This window comes from Cryptomeria japonica, chromosome 7 (genome assembly GCF_030272615.1).
Source record: "Cryptomeria japonica chromosome 7, Sugi_1.0, whole genome shotgun sequence".
NCBI classification, from domain to species: domain Eukaryota; kingdom Viridiplantae; phylum Streptophyta; class Pinopsida; order Cupressales; family Cupressaceae; genus Cryptomeria; species Cryptomeria japonica.
The window spans coordinates 302,640,295-302,662,384 of record NC_081411.1 but is presented as its reverse complement, the minus strand read 5'-3'; the positions used below and the strand labels follow the sequence as shown (position 1 = coordinate 302,662,384).

General features: G+C 32.5%; 1 protein-coding gene across 1 annotated transcript; it reads right to left on the bottom strand.

Annotated features, from left to right (window-relative positions):
- Positions 1 to 6,144: 6,144 nt before the first annotated feature.
- On the bottom strand, positions 6,145 to 7,182 carry LOC131036727 (cytosolic sulfotransferase 12-like). Its single transcript, XM_059208591.1, has one exon. It carries the CDS (start codon positions 7,180 to 7,182, stop codon positions 6,145 to 6,147), a length of 1,038 nt encoding a protein of 345 aa, XP_059064574.1.
- Between the last annotated feature and the right edge of the window lie 14,908 nt (positions 7,183 to 22,090).

Genomic DNA, 22,090 nt, shown 5'->3' with positions numbered 1-22,090 from the left:
TTGATGATTATGGAATTGAGTCTATTTCCTCAGAGGATTAAAAATCTTTGGATGCTTCAGGGTTGAATTGGCCCCCTGCTAAAATGGATGTTAACCATAACCCTCTCCCCTAAACACTCTTCTTTGGTAATCCCAACTCTTAGAGCACCACTTTAGCAGTGGCTAAAATTGTAAAGGACCTGCATGATGATGTTCAAAGATAGGAAGAGTTAATTAAATGGCTCTTTGCAAAGATAAATGTATCCATTAATAAGATCAATTGGCTAGAGGCTGAGGCCAAGGACAACACTTGGGTGGATGACTTTGATGAGGATAGGGTTTGGAAAATTGTTAGTGATATTTTTGGCATGATGGGGCAGCAAGAAACAATATGGCAAAAATATTGATGATATGGATTCTAGGATCACTATGGTGGGTAACAAGCTTGAGCTAGAAGAGGTCAAGAAAACCCAGAAGGCCCTTAAAAAGGAAATTTAGGAGGTCAATTTTTCTTGGAGGAATGTGTCTAGCAAGAACAAGGCCTCCCTAGAGGCTATCCATGAGGAGAAGGAAATGAGAAGGGAGAATCAAAGAAGATGCATAAAGTCCCTAGTCATGGGATTTGGCCCTACCATTTCAATGGTTAAGGCCACCCTTGACTCCATGTTGGTTTCCTCTAGTTCTAGGATTGGTTCAAGTAAAAACGTCCATTTTTCTGATAAAGTGCTTAGTTTGTGCCAAGATTGGTAGGAATAGAGTACCCCCACGTAGTAGACCACCACTTTATGTTTGAGCTAGGTGGTTTTTTAGTGTTTTGGAGTTCTCAGTTTTCCTCTATTTGTTGGTCTTATTTTAGGTACTCGCTCTCTATTTTCCATACTAGGTTTTCTTGTGCTTTGGTGGGGGGTATTTTTGTTGGTTTCACATCTCTCATGCACTCTTGGTGTTGGTTAACAGATATGTAATGGTACAGGTCTATCCCACTTTTATTAATCATAACTTACTTAGCAATAACACATTAATCACCAGAACATAAGCATCAAGCATCAATGCATGAAAATGAAATTTAGGTTAAAAACCCAAACTAGAAAAAATAATAGTGAGAATCTAACTCATAATATGAATAACAATTTTTACAATGTTTTAGGCTTACTACATAGCAGCACTAAAACCTAAAGGGAATGAAAAACTAAGGTGCACAACCTTAAGTAAGACACAAAGAGGACTTGCTCTACTGAAGATCATTTCTTTAGAACAAGATATAACATAGTACGAGTCACTATCGGTTAGAAATTAATGAAATAGTTGAATCTAAATTGAGAAGGATTCTCCTAAACATGAAATTATCCTTGAACAACTTGATCAAGCAATCAAAAACATAGAAAACATCTCTAATTATATTTGAAATCATAGTACATTATCTTGCAGAATATATCACCTTCAAAGCTCTTCTCAAACTATCTCTCAGACAAGTACAAGCTCAAATCTGCTTGAAAATCATTCACATACAATTCTCACACAATCTAATTTTCATCACATAACAATTCATCCATCCACATATCTTAAATATGAGATACAACATTGGAATCCTAATTAAGGGTTGGCCAAAGTAGAATAAGAAATATTAAACAAAATAAGCCACCCAAACATAAAGTACTTAAATCGGTCCACTCTAGGAGAAAGAGGGAACCAAAACATATTGCAATACATCCTTCCATGATTAATCCACAATCTACACATGCTAATGCCTTCTCCAAATTTGTTACCAAATATAACATGTAGAAATAACAATCAATCAGAAACATACCCTCTTCTAATGTAAAATACTTAATGTGGATCTCCACATTCCCTAGTGAGAGCTAAAAATCTCAACACATCTTCCAACACATATTCAAACCAAAAGAATATGATCCACTAAGCCGCAACACAATAATTGACATATTCAGAGGGTACCAAAAGATTTTCTGACTATCTTGAATACAAGTTGAAACAACAAACACCAAAAAAATTAACTGTAACACAAAATATAATTCTACAACAACCAAGAGCATATCCAGTGTACAACAATGAATTTGGAAAACTAATGTTGAACGATTATTGTTTAACCAACATGCAAAGATTCAGATCATTAATCCAACATCATATCAAGAAAACACTTCAACAAATGCAAAAACATAAAACAAACACAAACAAATAAACCTATGCATTCAAGAGATACTTGAGTATCTTGTTCTCCTATCTACCAAGATCTTGCATGATAGCGATTTCTCTCATATTTACATAATGCACAACAAACTATGGAAGAAAGGACTTAGTTAGTTTATCAAAATGATTTGAAAATATAAAAAATAACTAAAAATCTCAAAATATTAACTATGCAAAAGATCTCAAAACGACATTACAACATTCAATATTTCAAGAAGCACGAGACTCAAAAGTGATAGAGAAAATGGATTTCTAGGCATGCCCATAAAAAATATTGATGTTGGAAATAATATGGGATAAAAGAGTGAAATGGAGAGATAAGAATTTATCCCACATTCATTAAATATATGTGATTGGTGGGGGGTGGAAGGATACAAATAAGATGAGTTTATGCAATGATGGAGATTAGGGATTTATTATTAAAAATAGATTTATGTAAAAGATTTTAATGAAATAAATGAATATGAAAATTAATGAATTAATAGATAAAAACATTAATGAATTAATTAAATAGATAATAATATATTTAATTAATAGAAGAATTAGGATAATTATGAGGATAATTTTATGTGTCTATATTTAGACCAACATCCATCTAGATAACCAGGTTTGACATCAATGATAGACCATACAAGCTCATGCTTCTAACAATATCCAACAAACTTAGTAGGTTAACATGTTTAAAAATATCCTAAGTATTATCTAGTTAGATAATGTACCTTGATCATGTTACAAAGTGGTTAATCAGATAGAAAAAATACCTATTCACACAAGGACCCCTTTAGTAAAAGTTTGGGATAATGTAAATAAATAAACATGATGCAAAAGATCATGATGATTATGGGTATCAATTAATAGACCATTTTAGGTAATCATTTACTTTGAAATCTCTCACAAATAGAGAAAATGATGAAACCACTAGGATGAAACTTATCTCTGAAAGAGAGAAAAGATACCAAAAATAAATAAATAAATGATCAAAAAGTGATTGAAAGGAAGACTTAAAACCCCCAAGGACTATATCCATCACAAATATATAATTTATTGTCCAGCTATAGGAAGAAAGGAGAGTGACTAATTATCTCCCCAAAAATATTAAATCTCTTAGAGAAATATTCAATTCTTGAATATTAAACACTATACAATGACCAAAAATGGGAGAGGAAAATACAAGTTTTAATGCAGGAATGCTTCCCATTCTAAATAGAAATTGATAGGAAGTAGCATGAAGATTTGCATTGATTTATTTGATACTTTCTCATCTATGACCTCTTGGATGCATCGACCACCACCCAAATTGAAGCCATTATATATCTAGCCTTGTGTGTCTGATTTGGTAAAAATGGTGAAGCTAACTTTCTTAGACATACTAAATTCAATGGCGAGGTCCAATTTACACCAATGTGCACCTAAAAAAACATCAATGTAGATTACCTTTGAAATTAAAAAAAAGCCTTGTAGAATTGAAGATTTAATACCATGTTAGAATCACCAATAGACTAAAGCCTTCAAGATCACCTACAAAACCAAAGATTTATTCCACAATAGAGAAAAGAGAGAGAAAAATATTTGATTATAGGCACAATTGCTTTGATTGATGTGGATTTGCGACATATAAAGTATATGTGGTACCTTGCTTATATATGCAAGGTTGAGAGATTGGATTTGAAAAGATCATGACACGTGTCTTAGTCCTACAATTATACAACTAAATAGACTAAAGCCTTCAAGATCACCTACAAAACCAAAAGATTTATTCCACAATAGAGAAAAGAGAGAGAAAAATATTTGATTATAGGCACAATTGCCTTGATTGATGTGGATTTGCGCCATATAAAGTACATTTGATACCTTGCTTATATATGCAAGGTTGAGAGATTGGATTTGAAAAGATCATGACACGTGTCTTAGTCCTACAATTATACAACTAAAGATAAGATAAGATAGTATTAGATGAAAACTAAGACCTTATAGAAAGAGTCTTAGATCTCTAAGTAAACTTAACATGTGAACACCTATGAAAAGGGCCTAGTAAATATCTAGTTAGTTAAATTACCTTGTTTACACTACATAGGGTAAAGCAAATAGGAAAAACCTTTGTTCACAAAAACAAAAGGCCTAATAATCACCCAAAGGGTTTCCTCTCTTAAACAAAAAAAGGTGGGTTAAGAAAAGGCCTAATAATCAGCCAAAGGGTTTCCTCTCTTAAACAAAAAAAGGTGGGTTAAGAAAATGTATGGATATGGTTGAAGATAATCAATAAGATCGGTGATAAAAAATATTATTTTGAGTGTAGTTGCATGTCAATATCAAGGGAAAGGAACCTTATTTTCTTTTTTCTATATCTTAGTATCTGATTGGATGGACATTATTTGATAAAAATAGGCTACTAAAAGAATGCCTCAAGGTACCATTTGTCCATTTGAATACAATTCTCAATTTGTTCTAGGATTCCAATTGACTAGTTAAGTCTTCATGTATCTTTGATATCAAATTTATTTAAATCCAAATTGTCAACATAAGCCACTATTACTCTTGGAACACTAAACCTCTACTTCAACAGACATTATTGAATACCTACGAGAGAGAAAAATAAGATTTATCTTAGTATAATTTAAGTGGTATATCTAAGAATTTGTAAATTATTCGAGTTTTTAAATAATTTGAATTAAGAACACAAGATATTTATACATATAAATGATTCAATTTTCTGAAAATTTATTTAATTTTTTTTAAGTTGAATGAAGAAAATAACATATTAATATGGAATAGATTAGCTGTTACAATCATCCCTAAAAATTAAAAATGTGTATAACAAACCAGTCCAAATGATTGACAGATAAGAAAAGCTAATTGATGCATTATATTTATATTAACTATTTTATCTTGCAGCCCTACCGCCATTCGTAAATGATGTCATGAAGAAGGATACTTGATAGCAAAGAAGACGAAAACCTAAAATTGTGCAAGCCAGCATGTTCTTAGAAACGTCATTAATTAAAAAAAAATATTAAATATAGATACATAACTATCACTGACTCTGTCAACCTGTTGTTAAACACACTTGTACAGTGCCAACCAAATCTCCACTGGCTGAAAACCATTAAATGGAAAAATTAATCTGGAGCGAGTCTTTTTTGCACATCTACATCTTTGTCACATATGAATGTCATTACTAGCAGACAATTTGATGCGGTCAATTAACACAACAGAAACTTTTATAGATAACTCTTCCTACATTGCTAGCATATCAGTTTACCCAGATCATTTTGTTAAGTGATACAGTAAATAACATGACGTGTACTATGCATTTATAGATTCAAATCTTTAAATAACTTTTGAATTTACAAAGTAAACTGAACAACATAGTGAAGAGCTTTACTTTCAACCAGATTTGAATTTGGTTTGTTTACATATTTGTCCAGTCTATGCCATGGTCTCAAAGTTGATTCAGGCGAATATTATTTGAGCTGAGCATAACCAGCAAAATACCTTCTACTTGAAAAGCACTAATCTGGTTCGTACCTTGATTTTGAAATTTTTATTACAGGATATATCAGTCTCAACGTGCAGACATTGAAAAATTATTTGAGCTGGGCTTATTCATCAAACCTAATTTGAACCTCGGACCTTCTGCTTACAGAGATAGAGCTTAAAAATCCCTAAAAAAATACATTTTATATGCTTAATCACGAGTCTTTTTTCAGCCAAGCAGCTCTGTGAAGGGGATCCATTGCACAGCTCGAATCTGGTTTGCATGTGTCTCATAATGATTGAATTTCGGTCACATATCATTATCCTCAACAATTATAGTCAATCAATTGAATTACAATCTTTTGAGAAATACATATTATTTTAGAAAAAATATTTAAAAACCATTTGCTACATAAATGAAAAGTAAATATAAAAAAATTCTCCTGATAACAGTGGATTAATCTCATTAGCCTGATAGACTGTTATCTAGGCACCCAAATCCCCAAATAAGGAACAACGTCCCAACAGTTTGATCTCTTCTGTCTTCTTAGATTGTTCATCCAATTCACCATCTCCATCTGCTAACTCGTATTTGAATTGCAGGCCTAAGTCTGCCACAACCGAAAGCTTCTCTTCAATCATCTTATCCATCATTGCATTCATCTCAGCTGTTAGAGACTTCTTCCATCCACCCACTTTTCCTTCCCTGAAGAAACTGTCAGTTCTTAGATGAATTCCACGCAGATTGAGCTCTCCATTTTTGTTGGCCTCAATTTGAGAAAGCGACTCAAAACTGCACTTTCGAGCAATGTTCTTCATATCCTCCTCCTTAACCCAGGAAGACCCAATAAAATCACTCAAAACCCTAATACAAGCAACAGGATCTGCCTTAAGATCTTCATAAGTAAGGCACAAAATATTTCTCTTCTTTCTCTCACGCCAATAAGAAGTTACATGATCAGCAAAGGGGCCGCTGTGGTAAAACCCCCTGCAAAAACCCTCTAGCGCTTCATCTTTGGACACATAGGCGTTCTTGTTGTCTAATTTATTGACCACCATTTCCCACAATGAAACAAAAGTGTCCTTGGGATTGCGGGCGACATAAATAATTTTGCAGCCTGAGGATTTAATAGAGTCGGGCAATGCTTGATATGGAACATGGGTATGAAATACACGGGGAAACAGAGATACAGACTCGGGGGTTAAATTGGCAAAGGGGCCATAAAGCTGTATTTCTAAGTTGGGAACAAGTTCATGAGGGCTTGTTTGATTGAGAGGATAAGCAGGATCTTCAAGGTCGAAGTCTTTGCAGGTAAGAATGGCGTAGACTAGAGCTTTAATCCAGGTAGTACCTGTCTTGAAAGACGAAGCCAATATTATGTCATCTGAGCGTGCTTCAAACTCGCTCCTCATTTCTTCTGTTCCTTGCAAGAAACACTTGTGGCTCCAAAATCCATGGTATTGAACTACAGATTCATTCGAAGATGATAATACATCTGATGAAGGCTCGGAGTTATCTGCCATATTTCCAACAAAGGGCACAAGAAAGATATATTTTACGTTTCCCGAAACAAGTTTTCTATAGTCTTTCTTCCTTGATATATCCCAATTTCCTACCAACAGAGTCACGACAGAGGATTTTTTACGTTTCTCCAACTAATATTGTCGGAAGTCCTTGTCCTTCTCGCTGAATATATACCCACGATGATAAGGAGCCAGTCTTTCTGCCTATCCAAGAATTCACCCCGGCATTATGGAACTCAGTGAAAATGTTTTTCATTATAAAACATATAATTTAATGATTCAAGGATTTTATATATGTGTTAATTGAAAGGGAATCCTTCTAGAATGTATTACTTGGTTGGCGCTTTGTATTTGATTAATTGGTTGGTAGCCAGTGCTTGTATCTCTATAATTTAGATTAATTAGCTGCTGTTAGAATGTTTATAAGTATATTTATATTCAAAATTTTAGGTGTTTTTGTCCAATTAATATGGTGCCTATTAGTTAACTATTAGGTACGAGTTGATAGGCTAGGTTGACTTCATATTAATTATAGAGAAAGTGAAATGGATTTTATTAATTCATTAGAAGTTATACTTAATGAAAAAAGTTTCACATAGAAATACACATTATATTGCATTGTTTATACTTTAAAATGGTAACATAATTGATCTCATTTTTAAATATTAGTTTGACATGATTACATATTTTGACTATGGTTGAAAATAGTTGTTTTTTATTAAAGTGGGGAAGGGTCCCAACTTATTACACATCAGACAAAGTACATCAAAGATCAAAACAAAAAAGTACGGTTACCCCAAATAACCCATCAACAAAACAATACAGTTGAAATGAGCAACCTACTAAAAGTTAAGAAAGGGGCCAAGAAGTGGACCCAAAGGAATAGAACAAGATCTTTGGGTCTAAAGGGGTTGGCCCTTTTTTGTATGCCACACAACCATCCAAGAGGAGTTCAAATATTGAGAGGCAAAGGGAACAATGTTAGTAGAGCCCTCCAATGCAAAAGTCATATCCTAAAGTAAAGCCACCAAACATAGAGCAAGAAGTATAGGAGATACAAGATGTTCTTAAAAAGTGGCCACATGGGAAGAGTAGGTACTAACCTCAACAAGAAATAATGAAGAGCGCCCTTGAACTATAAAGGTAGGGAAAGTCATTGGGGAAGTTGGTTCCAAAGATGTAGATGATTCTAAAATAGCATCAATATGCAATATTAGAAGAGGACACTTCTCAACACCCTTCCACCAAGAAGGAGACGAGTGAGGATGAGTAACATGTGGGTAGGATGAGGTAAGATGCATAGTACCAAAGAAACATTTATAATGGAATGGGATCCCTTCAAAGTCTGCATGCTATCACCACTAAACACCACCAACCATGAGAGAAATCATGGTAGGGAGAGGCCTTGACAGGTCCATTTCTTCCAAGATGCAAGCAAATGAGGTATGGGAGGTGAGACAAATGTTGGGGTCTACTTTAATAAAGAAACCATGGATATTTTTATTGGATTCAAGGGCAACTTGGGACCAAAAATTCAAAGGGAGATGTGAAAGCCTAAACCACATAGGGGTCACTTCAATAGAGTCAGTAAGGGGGTTGAAGGAGGGGGTCGAGGGGAGAAGAGCCAGGGGATAGGAATCCCATCTCCAAGGGTCTTGAGGAAGAACAATCTCTTTATCATCAGTGTAATTGAAATAAACAATCAACAAACACTGAGAATAAGGGTATATTTCCAACTTACCAAACACTAGAGGGTTCCAATTGGTTGTAATCCAAGAGTGGAGTTCTAGAAGAGATGTCCAAAGACAACTGAAGCAACCAATAAGAGCATATTTCTTAGTATCTTATGCAATACAAAACCTCTTTGCCAAAGGTCACCTCTGGGACCACAAAGGAACAAGAAAATCATATAATTTAAGGAGCCAAAGACCTACATAAGTGGTTTTCGAGCTGGTTTACAAAGGAACCCTTAAAGGAGGAATTAACTGTAGCATTTTTCCTAGAGGCATTAGGCAAGGTGTGTTTTAGGGAGGGTGTATCTAAGATATCCATGACTAGATTATAGATAGGGGAACCACACATAGGTGAACTATTAGTAGGTGAAGCATTATCATCTACCATGGGCAAGAAGGAGGAGAGCGATATTTTGAAACATTATCATCTATTTATGCTTTTTTTCTTGAAAATAATTGTTTATTTAATGAAGCTATAAACATCTAAAAAAGTAGAAGTCTACTTTAATGCTTATTCAATTTACCAAATTTAGCTTTAATTTATATTGTGTTATACCTTGCACATGAAACACTTAATTCTCAATGAATTCTTTATGAACTAGTGAAAATTAATTTTCTATTATGTAACAAGTTTTTTATTCAAATATAATGAAAGATATTGAAAATGAAGTTGTAAGGATCATTTTAAGAAAGAAAAAATACAAAATGGGTTAATTACAATCTCATATATATGTTGACCAAATTTTTTATATTTAATTTCTAAGATGAACACTTTTTTTTATAACTTAACAAGACCTCAACCTAAGACACATTATGATTTATTGGATACTAAACACTTTATTATATATATCACCTTAAATTCTATTCAAATCTAAAAAGTGTTTCTAGTAATTTACATGATACGTTAAAATGAAGGAAAAATATAAGGATTGAAAGTGCATACCTCACACTTTTCTCCTTCTTTTTTTATCTATTTTACCTTTAAATGCAATGAGTATTATACAAATAAATTATTTCTCTAGAAAATATAACAATTGACAAGAGCCTTGAGTAAACTAAACTCCATTAATCTCAATGACCTAAAGTCATAATGCATATCTTCCAACCCAAACCCAAGTTAGTTTTATAGGTACATATCTAAACTAGATATAAACATTGTCCAACAATTTTGAACCCTTATGTTTTTAAATTTTATTTTAAGATTGGCCAAAATCACCCTTCCTTTTACTAACCATTCATTGCATCACTAACTGGGATTAGTATATTAGTGACCAGATATGTGTATTATAGGATTAACTAATTATTCTTTTTGTTTAGTTTAATTTGCATGAGAAAAGGGTTTTATTGGAGAGAATAAATTGTTTTATATATATATAAATATATATATATACTACATTGAGTTGTAGTAATAGATTCAAAGGAAAAATATGTATAAAATTTTTGAAGACATAATTTTATGCAATCTTATAATAGATTATTGATATAATATTTTAGTCTACTCTATAAGCATGTTAATCAATTTGAAAGTATCATAATAACACAAAACAAAATAGCATATCATATTGTAATATAATTTTAGACTTCCTCATAAGAAAGTATTATGTATCATAATGTATAACTTAAAATAAGTGCTCTATTCTTGCTTCAAAAGATAAGCCTTTGTTCTCTTATCATAATCTTTAAACATTTTATTTAATTATTATAATGTTAAATTAATTAAAATTCTTTTGTTAATTTAGTTATATATATGAAAAGAGTTATTTTATTTTATTTTCATATTCACACAAACTTAATCATTAATCATAAATTATGTATGTAGAGTAAAATTTAATTTACAAAGAGATGATATATCAATATAACATATCTATCTAGTACAGTCACTAATTACTTTTTACTTTAACCAAACATCATATATGAATATTCACTTTTTTTTTATTATAAAATATTTCTTTTACTAATAAATCTAATTGATTTTGTTTTCAATCTTTATTTACAAATTATTAAATTGAGTATATTAATACTTGATGAAGGAAACATACATTTGCTATAACAAATTCTTCATAAACATTTATAACACTAAAAGTATCTTAATATGATTCCAGCTACCTAAAACACACTTAAGTCAAACTTATTTTCAAATTAATTTTAGGCAAAATAAATTAAAATTTACACACATATTTCTCTTTTATACAATAAAATATATCTAATTCAATTCAATGCAAAGATTCCAGTCTGAGTTAAAACAAAAACCAGTTCGCTCCATTTTAGAACATTAGCAAATTTCATATTAGAACGTCGTTTTCAATTACAGAAAGACGATTCCAATCCACTTCTATTACGCTATATCTAAAGCCAAAGAATCTCAACGCCTTTTTATTTCTATTTTTGTAGAGTCTGATTATTCTATTTAAATTTGCCCATCTTATCTTAAACTTATAAACTATGAATTGCACCGAAGCACGTTACTATTTTAATAGTCATTTTATTGCTTTTCATGAAAAATGACATTAATATAAAATACTAATAAATAGACATCAATTACTGTCATCGTTGAAGCCAACCTCTTCTAACGCACTGTTGTACAGTGCCAACCAATTTCCAAGGGCGTGCAATCCATTAAATACAGCATTTATTTGGACGAAGTCTTCTCTTCACATTCAGCTCTTTGTCATATATGAATGTAATAATATTGAAGAATCTGACTTGGTCAATTAAGGAATCAAAAAAAATTATTGACCAACTCCCGTTTACCTTTCTCAATGTTGATAAGTGTAATATTATTTAAGCCCAACATAACCAGCATATGCTTTCGGTCTGAGAATTGATATCTTCATACAGGATATACCACAGTTCCAACTTTGTGTTAAGTGTTTAGCTTGAGGTTTGGATGGAATACTACGTTTCTTGTTAAATGAGTGTAAGATTAAAGTGAGCTTGTTTACAAAGTAGGATCTGATGTACTATAGCAGTTTTAAGTAATTGTATATCTTTTTATTTTCTAAATTAGTTGATTTAATTAGGTTAAAATTTGGTTCTAATATTTATGAGGATAAAAAAATTACAAATTTTCATATATATTTTTACTATGAACATTGCAATTATTAGTGAAATTATAATTATATATATATATATATATATATATATATATATATATATATATATATAATACAATCGAAATTTAATTTTAAATTTGTTTGAATAATATTTAAATTTGTAATCTAGTCATAATTCAATCTAAGATATTTAATAATTTCTTAAACATTTTGTGTTCAATTATCATTATGTGTTAGATAAACTTGTAATGTTTTTGAATATTTGCATGAAGATTTATGTTTTGAATATATATTAAACTGGCAAAGGCCCAAACTTTTACATAACTGCAATAAAAAGTGACAAAACCAAGGGCTCACAATGGTTAAGGACCCAAGAACAAAAGCCTACTGCCAAAAAGAGAACCAAACATGCTTCCACCACCACTTACAAACCCAAAAACTAGAACAACTAGACACCGAGACAAAACAAGCTAAACAAATAGAACAATCTCCCACTGAAAGCATGAATCAATAGCTTACCTAGTGGGAGGCAACTCCAACTTCCTCTCCTAACAAATATCTTTACCTTTCTCCAAAATAATGAGCTTTTTGCACGAATATTTCTTAGAAGAAATGGTTGAGGAGTCCGACATGGTTTTCACCTTTGACATAAATGCTTGTAGCCCCATCATAGTGGAGAACTCTAGATGTCTTCTTTTATTGGCCTACCTCCTTGCAATTTCTTGTTGAATAGCATAAAGAGCATCAAAATTCTTCTTTGTTATCTCCTTGTTCTAATCGGACATGCTCTCCATTTTCTTCTTCATTATATCCTAATTTTTCTACAGTTCCTCCACCATCTATGCCAAATCCCTTGTATTCTTACTTGGGCCAATTTTCACACCAAGATCATTCATAGAGTTGTCCTACACTTTCCATTCATCAATCATAGAAACTAATTCTCCCACCGCCATCCAAGCCCCCTATTCCTTCTCATCCTCAACCCAACTTGAGGCTCTAGCATCTACATCTATCATAGCTTTAAGCCTATTAATTTTCCTTTTTGCCACCTCAAATTGTCCCAAAAGCCAACAGATGGTAGGTTCATTCTTATTAAATCCCTCATAGAATTCACTTTGGCTACAAAGAGGGGAAATTCCTCTTTAATCAAAGCACTCTGATGAGAGGAACTAGGGGAATCATGGCTGGAAAAGGGGAGGCATGGGTAGCCACTTTACTCACTATATTATTCGGGGTCCAATTTGACCCAATAGACCATGAATAATCTATCTCCTTCATTTATTCTTCAACAATGACCATCTTTTAAATGACACTTTCTCCAATAGGGGGATCCAAAGGAATTTTAGATTTAGTAGACCAAGTGGATTTAACCAAGGTGAGCAGAATAAGGTTTTTTGGGGAAGTATTATCTTTAGCTAGATTGACCAATAACTCAACACAGAGACACAAGACAGAAGTCGGGATAGAAAAGATAATGGTACAACAACTAGAAAGGGTTAAACTCAAGTATAAATTATAAATCCATAGAATGAGACCTTGATACAAGGGGAGGGAACCCTTAGAATTAGCCAATATTATAGACTGGGATATGGAGGACAAAATCTAGAAGGGAAAATTCATCTTAACTCAATACCATAGGTGATAGACCATTAAGAATAGTTGGGTATGAAATTGCTCGAAGCATCCATGCAAGGTGATGCGCATCAATAGTAGTTCCACATCCTTCCAAATAGAAATTAGGTTATCCCTTTTAAAGTCTCTTTGAAAGCGGACCACCTTCTCCCTTGGACCCAAAAATATTTTAAAGTCTTCCTTGTGATTCCCTTTTGGCTTGTTTTGGAAAGACTTTCCTTCCACAGCCATCCTCATGACCACAACAATTCTCTCCATTGATATAGTCAATTTCACCTTACCCACTTTAACTTCACCATTTTTCCAATACTAGTCAAATTGGTATGATATTGAAGGATCAAAGCCCTTCATACTCACCAAGTAATTAGGTAGATTACCTTTCACAACATTTTCCCAAATGGAATTATTCTCTTTAAATTTTTCATAGGTATTGGGCTCCATTTGAATTAAATCTCCTACTTTTGTTACCACAATAAACCTAAATCTAGGAGCCAAAACAATATTACACATACTAGGATTGGAAAAATCACAATCAGAAGTAGTAATAGAAATTTCACTATCCTTACCATTAAAAGCATATATCCATCTCAAAATATGATAGAAGTACACCATGGAGAGGATATTGAATGGTGATTTTCAAATCTTTAGGATTCATAGAATTTGTTGTCCTTATTTATCATGGAATATATTCTAGAAGGTAAATCATATGGATACGTATAGACTTTAATCCACTTGAAGAAGGGGCCTAGGTCGACTATCTTGTCAATTGTCCTATTACCCTCTCTAAAAATGTGTTGAAACACTACATGGTCTAATATGGCAGTGACACAATGATAATTTAAAATGATATTCACCACCTACCAACCAGGTTTGGCTATGCCTTGTAGCATCATGTTTACAATTTTGGAGTCCCCTTCTATGATTAACCTTCTACCTCTATTCTTGGTAATGGAGATGTCAAAAAGGCCACCATCATCTCAACCATGCTAGAAGTTTGAGTACCCATCACATTTCACTTTGAATCCCTAATTACACCAACCCCTCCTACCTGACTTGAGTTCCCTTTTGCGGACCTATCAAAATTGAACTTCAAACAACCTAGCATCAGGGAGACTATTTAATGTTGTTCTTAAACCCCATAAGGGGTTAGAAATATTGGATAAAATATCCATTAGCTCCTATTTTTTTCCATTATCAATCAAAATGCCTAGATTTGCTAAAGCCTTTCATGTTCTCCATGACCTTTTTAATAGTTAATTTGGTTAGGGCCAGTGAGGGACACTTGTGATCTATGAAGATTTTGGTGTTTTTTTTCTTCTATAAACACCACATAGTATGGAGGACTTAGCATGTCATCAAAGCTCCCGAGTAAGGGGATGAGAGGAAGGTGAAGTCCAAGCCAAAGAGGCCAACTTAGGGTATCACTGCCATACCTAGTGAATCAAAAATGTGTTGGAAATCTTTTGTATAACCTGCCAAGCATACATAAAATGAAATAAAATATGTTTCACGCTTTCCTCAACCTCTTCACATAAAACACATTTGTTCACCAAATACAATCCTTTCTTTTGGAGATTATCAATGGTCAAAATTTTCCTATGGAAGACTGTCCACTTAAAAAGGAAATCTTAGGGGTAGTTTTCAAACTCCACAATGATGACTAATTAAAGGAGGGCCAAGGAGAAGGAGAAATGATCTCAAAGCTATATTTTTAAGGTGTAATTCCCATTGTTAGATGGAGACTAGAATAATTTATCAATTTCCTCTTGATTAAAGAATCTAAGAGGTTTGAGAATCCTAATAATTTCAATAGTTGCAGCTCTTAAGAGGAGAACAAAATCCTTCACAAAGAATCTCCATAAAGGTGGAAAGGTTCCAAGAAACTAGTAGTCAACTAGAAAAGCACCCAATTTATCAACCAGAGTTGGCTCCAACACCAAGAAAATAGGGTGGAGTTGCAAAGGGCTTTCCAAAACCCAAGGGTCTTTCCAGAATATTATGTTTCTCCCATCTCCAACCCGCAAAGGCACACCTTTTTAAATTATAATTTTTTATTTGATCACATTGTTCCAAATGTGAGATCCTCTTGGAAGATCCTTATGGAAAAGGAAGGATAAAAAATTGCCACCTTTAAGGTATTTGCTTGGCATCACCTTTGTCCAATCTTCAAACATTGCATCACATATAAATCTATATTATTATATTATAGCTCTATTAATATTCTAATATCAATTATAAATAAAAATTTCGAACATTATTCATTAGTAATGAGATTTATATGAGAATTTTTTTTTTTTTAATCTATAATAGCATGATATTTTATTAATAGAAATAAATTTTTTTTACAAAAGGGCTAGCCAAAATCGAGCTAACACTATCCAAAACCACTTGTTCCTGCATCTACCAATACACACCCATGATTAACATCCCTACTCGATCACACAAAAAATCAGGGCTGACGCACCATTACATTCATCATTATTACAAAGCAGAGGGTTAAAAACCTCCCCCTGTATACTAACTATCAAAACACAACATAGACACATTAAACCAACACCTGTATAAAAGCATTAACAACACTAAACCCTCGTACATACACATAGAAACTAATAAATTAAAAACCCACAAAGGAAAACCACATGAGGTGCCCTACACGAACCATAGACTTCTATGAACTCTTCATGTCACCCGTCGAGCCTTCCTCCATGGAGAAACAACCTTGCCATCACGGGATCTCTGCACACGCATGGGGCACCTACACCCATCAGCACTTGTTGCATCATCCATCATCGCCACCGCCAATGCCCGATGATCCTCCCAGTTCCAAATGTAGTTCTTGATAGTATTTCACCCAATTAGGGCTTTTGCCCTTCTCTCATCTTTATCACACTCTGGAGGCTATTGTATGAATGGGAAGAGCTCATACTCCACCTCCACCTTCATCTTCTCTATGCCCTCGCTCACATCAAAACCCTCCCCGGGCACTACCCATTCCAAAAGGGAGTCCAGGCCTTCCAACCAATCTTTCTCCATAATTGAATTCATGACCCACTTAATTTTATCAATGGGCTCACCCAAGTGCAACACACATGCAATAATCGTGCACACTATATCCATATTAATTTTATACCTATGTTTGAGCTTTAGGAAAGTCTCTCACAAGAGAATCTCCACCGCCTGTAAGAATTCAGTGTCGTCGAACAAGAGAAGTTGCTTCAATCTCAAGAGTTGTGGCATCCCCATGGAAAGAAACCAGCACACGAGAGGTGACCAAAATGAAATTAGCTTCCATCTTTCCCTCGCCACCTTAAGCTCTGCTACACACAACTGCAATGCTGCCACCAAGCACTTTGTCCTTTTATTGCCACCTCGCACACTTCCCATCCCATCCCATCACTCCAACTCCCCTGCAATGCAAAAAATATTTTTGCACACTTTACAGGGTGACGCCATTAATCATCTAGCCATGCAATCTCTCTAAAATCTTCAATTTGTACCTCTCCCACTTCAGAGAATGATGACACCCACTTCAAAAGACATCTACCTCCTTATTACCCGATCACCTTACGTGGCTCACTTCACAACTTGGAATGGTCGCCATCTCAGCTTTGATGGCCTCAATATGTTTTTATAGGTGCCATGCTTGAATCTCACCATTAACAATGGCATTTACAATAATCATAGAATCACCTTCTAAATGGATAGATTACAAACCTAGTTGTTTTCCTAATCTAATGCCAAAACCAGCTCCTTCAGCCTCAGCCACATAATTTGTACCGTCTGTAATTATTTTTCTCCCCATTGTCACAATATTACCCTCGCAATCCCTTACCACACATCCAATGCTAGAGGGTCCCAGATTTCCTTTCGAGGCCCCATCATAATTTACTTTGAACCACCCTTCCCTAGGTTTTTCCCATACCATAGGTTTTTCCCATACCATGTCTTTTTGTGATAGTTCACCTGAATGCACTTGGACCTGCCCCTTAACAGGCCATGAGAAAACATTTTTAAATTGATAAAAAGTTGGTAAAATAGATAATACTTCCAAAGACAATTCTAACATTTCAAGAATTAAATGTGTCACCTAAAAGAGTTCACAAATCTAATGAAAAAAATTACAAACTAATTACATATTGAAATTAATAATCAAATAGTCCTTAGACCTTTCCTTTAATCTTTCAAATATATTCACTTTATCACATTGGAAGATCAACAAAATTTAAAATTTAAAGTATTTTATATTTAAACACTCCAAAAAAAAATCAAATTATATTGTTGGTTTCTAAGAAATTGGAGTTTTTATACAATGAAGAATTAATCATTACCAATTGTTTAGATAATTAAAAAGCCTAAAAAAAATATTTATGAAGTGGGTACCTCAAATATCCCCATATATATTAACAAAAGATATTAATATCCTTATAGTATTCCATTACTTAATGACCTTGAAGAGTTCATTGTACTCTCCCACATGGTATACAATGAAGGTACACTCTTTTCTATAGGGTGGGTGACTTGTTGGTATAAAAAATATTTATTTCTTTATTCATTAAAAAAATGTTCTAATTTTTAAAAACTAAACAATTTTTTCTTTTATACCTTTTTTGCTAACATTGTATACTTTCTAAACCCACATGAAGGTTGATGCAAGCTTGTCACACCAAATAATACTTTTTGAATATAACCCACTATTTAATTAACCAAAATAGAAGCTAATGAGACACTTATACTAGAATTCTAACGATTATTTCATTTTAAAATTAAAATATTTTGATAGAATCTTTAGATTTTGAAAATCAACATTATTTTTTTCCTACCACAAGGGATATTTTGTCCAATATTACGTTTATGTGATGCTAATATCAATAAGATGTTAGTCTTACAATTAGCCTACACTATGTCATCATGACATCAGTCATACAACTAGCCCCTACTCCCCTCCTAGCCTTCATTTGATGCTAATGTAGTCGTATTTTCTCTTTAGGCCATAACTTGGGCATAGAGTGTTAAAGATTGGGCAAACAAGATATCGTCAAAAACTAGATGTCATATTTTTAGTGCTACAAGTTATTCTTATTCAAAATTAGACAATAATTTTCTACTTCTAAGATCACAAATTTTGATCAATATTTCTAATTTTTTTTATGCTTCTCGCATCGGGAAGGTATTGTATAGCTCTTGAAATTTATTTTTGAAACTTTTCTAGAATCTACCTCAAGAAAATATTGTACATTTATTTTTTCTAATTTTGGTTAAGTACTTGATTATTTCGGCACCTAGAATGAATCTTTTTAAATGAGATGGCTTCATTTGATCTACATTACATGCATTTAACTTATTGGTTTTTACTTTTTTATTTTAGGTAGTATCATAGGTTTTTGTTCATCCCTTTCTAGTCATATTAGAAAAAGGATAATTATTAGTCTATGTGAAATGACATATTGACACATCTTAACTAGCTTTCTCTTTTTCCTTTTTTGTGTGGAATCATACCTACATCAAACACACAAAGGAGTACATTAGCTTGGGATATTATCAATGATCATATTGTAGGAATGATTTATCCTAGTACTAATCATGAAACTATGTGTATTGAATAAAAAATTTATAATGAGCACACATGTTTCGGACTCAAAATTCATAGATCTATGGATACCCTCATGTCACTCTATTGTTAGAGAATCCTAGTCTAGATTATCTCATTATTCTTGCAGATGCAACTTGTACATCACTAGTCTTGCATGTTTTGTTTGTTCAAAGGCTTCCCTCATGTATCCTACTCTTCATATAGATACCCAATCACCATATTTTGTTGTTCGTTATCAACTTGTCATTTACACATTCATGGTCCCTATTAATTTAGGGCAATGGGATATTCACCATCTTCCCAATATAGCTACTTTCTATTTTTATCTAGCAAACATATCATTGTTGTTTATGTATATTTTTATGTCATATTTGGGGGAGTATTATGAAAAAACTTATCTCATCTTTTTTAATAGCCCCATCATACCTACTAGGAAACTACCATTATTATATTTTTAGCTTGTTCTATATAATATTCATAGGTTCTTAGACTGACATCATCTCATTACAACTTGTGGAAATTTGAACAATTTTTATAGGAATACATTATTTTGATTTGGATTCTACACTCTTTGATATTATTTAAATTCATTCTCTAACTAACAAAATATTTGTTTTTATAAGGGGAGAAATTTTATTTGTAGGTAGTGTATCGTTTTCTGTCTTTGAATTTTCTTCATTGATAGAGGAGATAATTATTTATGGGGAGATTCATCTCCTCATTTTATTTCTCCTCTTTTTGTAACACCTATTGTACTAATGTGATTAAATAGTCCATTTGGGGTTTCATTCCATCCTTCTATCCTTCTTTCATTACTTTTTAAATTTATTTTTCTTTTATTGGAAAGGATTTTTTTGCATGTTGTTTTCTCCTTTTCTCCAATCATGAGATATTTCATTTTTATACATGAGAATCTCATCAAGCCTTGTACTGAAGACCCATGCATGCATCCAACATTGTATTCATCATTAGGTTTTTATCTTCTACATGAATTAATCTTGAGGTGGATGTTTGAGTAATTAGATAATCATCTTAGTAGTTAAATAGTCAATGATTAATTATTTAGGTCCTCTGCTATATACATAATCTAAACTTCAGAGTTTTTTCTTATATTTATATTGAGGTATATGTAGGTCATGTTGTCTCAATTCATAATATAGTGATATTTGACATGGCCTAACTCAATCTTCACCTAGGATTTCATCTAGGATTTGCTTTATCCTTCTATACTAATTTACTTTTTATTATAATTAAAAAAATGAGAATTGAAGAGACAAATTCATAAGAAAATAAAATAAGGAGAATAAAATATACGTTTTATTTAATTCAATAATTTAATTATGAGATTGGTGTACATAAATACAACAAGTTGTTTGAGATGAACTAGGAGTTGACTAAATAAATTAAGTAGTTGTTGCAAAATATGTCCACCAAGTTGAAAGAGGGAAGAACCACATAGCTTGGATAATTTTTACCAACTCTATCATTTTCCTAAAGATGATACATTCCAAGCTAAGGTGGCTTAACACCATGTGTATAAATATATGACACAATTACTTGTTAAATAATAACTACAATATATACTACATTAGCACCTCCTTGCAAATAGCTTACATGGATAAAAAAATAGTCTTACATTGTTTACTTGGTAAGGTACCCATGCATAAAGTAATCTCCCATAAAATAGAGAAAGGTTAAAAACCTTGTGGGAAAATAGAATAAATATGTATGAAAATTATACAAGTGAGGAGGTACAAATTATTTTACGAGGAACAATAATTGTTTCCCCCATGGGAGAGAAAAATATAGAAGATCTATGGGACCCCCATAATATGTGACTTAATGTAGTCAAGTTATATGATCAATAAATGATGTAGATAAAGATTTAGGAACACATAAAAAATTTCCTCCCCTTGCAAAGGAATGAAATAATATGAATATGTAGGATCTCTTCTTTCTAGAAAAAAGGATAGGCAAGAAGATATATGAAGGTCTCTAAATCATACACATCATTCAAATATATGGATTCCCATAATTTCTCTAAATGATGCTCAAATGTGTCCAAACCAATTTTATTGTGTAATATAGAAAACTAGAATAAATCATGCATAAAATAAGTTTCAAGAGCATGGACTATATGAGACATTAATTTATGGTAATAATTAGAACTAAAACAATCTTATTCTATTGTATAATAGATAGTGACTAAGGCTAATAAATAGACTTGTGAATATCTACAAATTTATCATGATATTAGTTGATGTAGGAAAGATAAGAGAAATAGTATCTAAATATAACAATTATGATACAACTTCATTAATTATTGCATTGAATGGAACAAATTTCCTCGATGGTGTTTCCCAAATTAGCAAGGTGGGATTCTCCGAAAAGATAAAATATTGAGTAGACATGGATCACAATGAGGTGAATCCTATTTAGATATGATAACTTAATGCAATGAACCACTATAAGCCATGGATATATCTATACTAGATTGATATTTACCAATAAGAAATGATGGTAGAATGAATATTTTATTTATTTCAATAGAAAATTATATATTTGTATCATGATATGAAATGTTATAAATGATTATAAGTAGATCATGTCGGAATGGAGAAATATTTAAGTATCCATACATCTCCCAAATTTTTATCCATATTGTATGTGGATATGTGATATCCATGGTGGCATACAAAGAAACATCTAGTAGATTTAGATTTATTATTCCAATAATATAATTATGATTAGTAAACTACTTTTTTGTTTGGGATTATTTAATTAGTTTAGGGATAATATATATATATATGGTATGAGATTATAGTACCTGAGATGTTCAAAGATGTCATAAAACTAGTTCTTATAATTACCCTTGTTTATGTTGATTGTAAAAGAGTGAT